The sequence below is a fragment of the Rhinolophus sinicus genome, chromosome 14 (assembly GCF_057876585.1).
Source record: "Rhinolophus sinicus isolate RSI-liver-muscle chromosome 14, RSI-T2T, whole genome shotgun sequence".
NCBI classification, from domain to species: Eukaryota; Metazoa; Chordata; class Mammalia; order Chiroptera; family Rhinolophidae; genus Rhinolophus; species Rhinolophus sinicus.
In genome coordinates, this window is record NC_142514.1 from 142,290,798 (window position 1) to 142,295,658 (window position 4,861).

The following is a 4,861-nucleotide window of genomic DNA, read 5'->3' on the forward strand; positions in this document are numbered from 1 at the left end:
TCTGCTACAATAATTGTGATGCTTGAGAAAAAACAAGTAGCCTACAGTTCATTTATTGGGGGCATTGAGGACTTGATCATTGGAGAATAAGCTGTGAGTGTTCGACTAGCTGCTAGCATCAGTCATTATGTTTGACAGAGGGAATAAAATTGCTGGTTCATTTAGCAAGTTTATTCAGTAGAACTTGCGTAGAAATCTTTTTTTAAAACTACTTTGTTGAGGTATGATTGACATTTAAAAAACTGTATATTTAGTGTATACAATTTGATGAATTTGGGGATAAGTCTACAACCATGAAACCATCATCACCATCAAGGCCATAAACATACTCAACACCTTCCAAAGTTTCCTCCCACCTCTTTTGTTATTATCATTTTTTTGTGGTTAAAAACACAGCGTAATATCTACTCTCTTAGTAAATTTAAGTATATACTACAGCTTTGTTAACTATAGGCCAACCAATGCATGAAAAGGTGCTCAATATCAGGTAAATGGAAATTAATTCCACAATGAGGTGCCACCTCATACTTGTTAAGATGCCTATTATTATATTTTTTTTAAAAAAATAAATTTTGGTGAGCATGTGGAGGATAGGGAACCATGGTACATTGATGGTAGGAATGTAAATTGGTACAGCCACTATAAAAAATGATATAAAGTTTCCTCAAACATTAAAAACACAATTACCATATGATTCAGCAATTTCACGTCTGGGTTTTTACCCAAAACAATTGAATTCAGGATCCCAAAGAGATAAATGCACTTCCAAATTCATTGAATAGAAATCTTTATACTTAAAATTTTGTTATACATTTTTAGAAAAATGGAAAAACAGGGAAAAAGAGACTCAACAATGATAGCAGCAAATAGTTTAAGCACTTTCATAGTTGAGAGAAGCAGCATAATAGAGTTCCAAGAATCTTGCATTATACAACCAGAAAAAACAGAAAACATTGCTCTGCTAATAACTGTGTGGCTCAAAGGAAAGACTCCATAGGTAAAGGCATCAGTTTCTTCATCTGCACAATAGAATGATGAGCTAGATAATCTGAAAATTTCAAGGAAAAGTTCATAGGATGAGGATTTAGAGTTCTCTTGGCTGATGGAATTTATTTACAATTTGGATAGGAAGACAAGTTCTTGAAGATTATTTTAAGCTATGTTGTGATTTCATTGTAAGATTAATCTGACATTTGTATGGAGGACAAACTGCAATGAAGAGAGATTGGATATAGAGGGCAACCTGGCAGAATGTGTCTATAGTAAAGAGAAATTCTGAAGACACAGAATTGTGGAGTTGGAAAGGAGAAAGTTTATTAAGTGCAAGTTATCAAGTTATATATTTGTTGATATAGTAACAGTTTCGATGTTGAAGATACGAAGGCCAAAGGTGATGTCAATAAATCAGGCTTGGTTGGCTGAAAGAAGGGTCCCTTGCATCACAAAGGGAGATAAAAAATTTTTTTAATTTTGATCACACATAGACATTTAAACAGAAAGACATGTTGCCAGTGGTCAGAAGAACACTTGGTCAAGTTTTTTCAAAGAAGGAATCCTTTAATCACCTTACATCCTTCATTATCAGAAATAATTTCATCCATCAACAGAAGCATCAGATTGCTTGTAAAAGAATCAAAATAAATTTGGTTTTGGACTTGCTGACTTTGAGGCACTGATGGGGCATGTGTATTGTTTTGGTAGGAATAATGGTTAGAAATACTTTATGAGAGTACATGTCCTTTGAGAGCATGTTTAATTTTATACATTGTAGGTATTGATAAATATTCATTGAATGAATAAATAATGAATAAATAAATGTATAATTCTGTAAAATTACTTTTGAATAATGGATTTCTTTTCGATCTAATACAACATAAGGCAATGAACACAGAAACAGATTTAAATTACTATAGACATTTTGTAATTGATTTTGCATATTTTGTTTAATTCTCATAAATTTTCTCAGACTAAGAATTATTAGTTTTATTAAAGTTTAATGATACATAGCACTATTTGTTATTAGTAGCAAAGTATTAGTATTAAATTAAATTTATAAAACAGTAATTGTCAGAAAAAGTAATTACTTAATATAATAAACACAAAATTTTTATGAAGAACCTAAATTATGCATGAAGGACATTTTATTGTTTCTATGCCTAACAGAATAAGTTTTTGACCTTGATTACTTTTTAATCTTTGCTTCATTTCAACATGTCTGAATCTGTTTCTGCAGGCCTGTGGGAAAGATATAATCTGTTAGTATATGTGTTTACCCTATGTGGTTTCATATAACTGTTCTGTTATTCATCTAATCAGTAACGTTGTAATCTTTGGTAGTTTCGTCTTGAGCAGTTTTGCTGAAAGGGAAACTTTAAAGTTGAAAATATTCTTCTGCTTAGTCAATCATTTAATCCCCAGGATCATGACCATAGCCTTAAAGACATTTGTCACTAATCAAATGTTCTTAATGCACTTTGTTGGAAAAAGAGTGAATATTAAGAGTGGTGACTAGTTCTGTGGCAAAAAATATTTCCCCTTTCTGATAATAACCTCAAGCATTGAGGCGGGCCCAATACACCTGGCCTGTACACAGGAACCTGATTATCAACACTAGAGCCTTAGATACCTGACCCAAGCAGGGTCAATCAGACACTCTCATGAGAATTTTTCACAATGTGTTTCAAAATAATTTTAGAGTTATAAATAAAAAAGCTGCAAAAAGAATGATAAAGTTTGCATATCTCTTTCACCCTGATACTTTATTTCCTGAGTATTTGAAACTTCAAGAGGGGCACATACAGACTGGGAAATGGGAAACTGTTAAATTCTTGAGCAGCCCAGCTGTTCTGGCTTTTCTGTCTCAAGGGTTGGTTGTTTGCCTCCTGCTTATATTGTCCTACATATTTTCCTGTTAATTTGGAATGTGCTGGTTTTTAAAATGTGTCCTTCACATCTTAGTTCACAGAGAACAATAGTCCTAGCTGCTGAACTCTTAAATCCATCCTCGTATTACACAGAGCCCACATGTCCCATGAGCTGCTCCAGACAATGACTGAGTGTGGCAGGAAAACTAAGGCAGGCATATTCCTGGTGGGCACAGGACTCCTCTGACAGGTGACCTTGATTTGAGGATACCCAGTAGCCTTCTAACCTGTTCAGAACTGTACCACAGACTAAGATGATACTTTCTACCAAAACTTTTCATTTCCTTTCCTTAACTCAAAGTGAAGTTTACATCAAAGTAACTTATTACATCAAAGTTGTTCTTCAACTTCCTTTTGGCCGTTCTTGTCTTCTTTTTGTAATAAATGTTACCTAGCCCCTTGTTGTCTACTTGTCTATTTTTCCTGAGGGAAAAATAGCTGTTTGGAAGAATAAATAGAATATATCTCAAAAACAGTTAGTAGACACCTAATATAAAATAAACAGTAAATGTTAATTGTTATGAATATTATTTTTATTATTTCATTATTAATATTTTCCTGTTTCCATTATTGGACGGCACAATTCTTGAGGTATATCCTATGTATATTTTATGACTGAAAACACAAAAATGCTTACTAAATATTGGTTGAAAAAATGAACAAAATGAGAAAAAATATCTCACAGGTAGTCACCTATCAGGGTTGTTCTTCTACAGTGAAAATCATTTTTGTCAGGTTTTTCTCAAAATTAATCATGTCTGTTTATTTTGTAGGGAGAAGCCTGAGTATAGCCCTGCGGATCTGTTTTGTTTTTACACTGTAGATGATGGGGTTGAGCACAGGGGGCAAAAGCAGGTATGTATTAGCCATCATCGAATGGACCACTTTGGGGGCAGATAGACCATATCGATGCACCAAGGACAAGCTCATCATGGGGATGTAGAAAATAGTGACGGCTCCAATGTGGGAGACACAGGTGCTAAAGGCCTTGTGTCTTTCTTCAGGGGAGGCAATGCTGAGCACAGAGCGAATGATCAAGATATAAGACAGGACAATGCATGGTGTATCCACGCCCGTGGTCAGGCCGAGATCAATTAACCCACAGATGCTGTTGGCCCGAGTATCTGAACATGCTAATTTAATCACATCTGGATGGTAACAGTAGGAATGGGAAAGGACATTCGCTTTACAGAAATAGAGGGGTTTAAGGAGCAAGAGCAGTGGTACTATTAATACTACAGTGCGTATAATCATTAAGAGGCCAATCTGAATGATTCTAGAATTAGTGAGAACGGTAGTGTACCTCAGAGGGTAACAGATTGCCACGTAGCGGTCAAAGGACATAGCCACCAGCACCCCAGATTCCATGAAGGTAAATCCGTGAAGAAAAAACATCTGGATAATGCAGGTATCTAGACTGATTTCTCTTGCATTAAACCAGAGGATAGCTAATGTTGTCAACATGGTAGAAACAGTCAAGCCCAAGTCAGTGGCTGACAGCATGGAGAGGAAATAGTACATGGGCTCATGGAGACTCTGCTGGGTAATGATGACAAAGAGGACCATGCTGTTCCCAGACAGGGCAATGGCATAGAGACAGCAGAAGGGAATGGAGAGCCAGGTATGGACAGTCTCTAGGCCAGGAATACCGGTCAACAAGAAAGTTGGAAATGTAGATGTCAAGTTCCTTAAGATCTCCATGTTGTCCAGAATTTGTAGCATTTGTCCTTACAATACCCACATCCTACAGAAGTAATAAATTACATGGTTACACAGAAATATCTGGCTATGTTTTCTTTGGCTCAGAGAGTTATCTAAAGACATAGATAAATACTCTATCATTGAGGAAACTTTAAATCAAAGTTATTATATATATGTATGTAAACATATATAGTATGTTGTATGTGTATGTATACACATATGTATACATACATTAA

The 4,861-nt window shown here is 35.2% G+C and overlaps 1 protein-coding gene across 1 annotated transcript; it reads right to left on the minus strand.

The window, feature by feature from the left end:
- Positions 1–3,686: 3,686 nt before the first annotated feature.
- LOC109436902 (olfactory receptor 51F1-like) lies at positions 3,687–4,646 on the minus strand. Its single transcript, XM_019715781.3, has one exon. It carries the CDS (start codon positions 4,644–4,646, stop codon positions 3,687–3,689), a length of 960 nt encoding a protein of 319 aa, XP_019571340.3.
- Between the last annotated feature and the right edge of the window lie 215 nt (positions 4,647–4,861).

What these genes read in the sequence shown, in the direction of transcription:
- LOC109436902 (XM_019715781.3), bottom strand. Translation starts at nt 4,646, where the DNA reads ATGCTACAAATTCTGGACAACATGGAGATCTTAAGGAACTTGACATCT.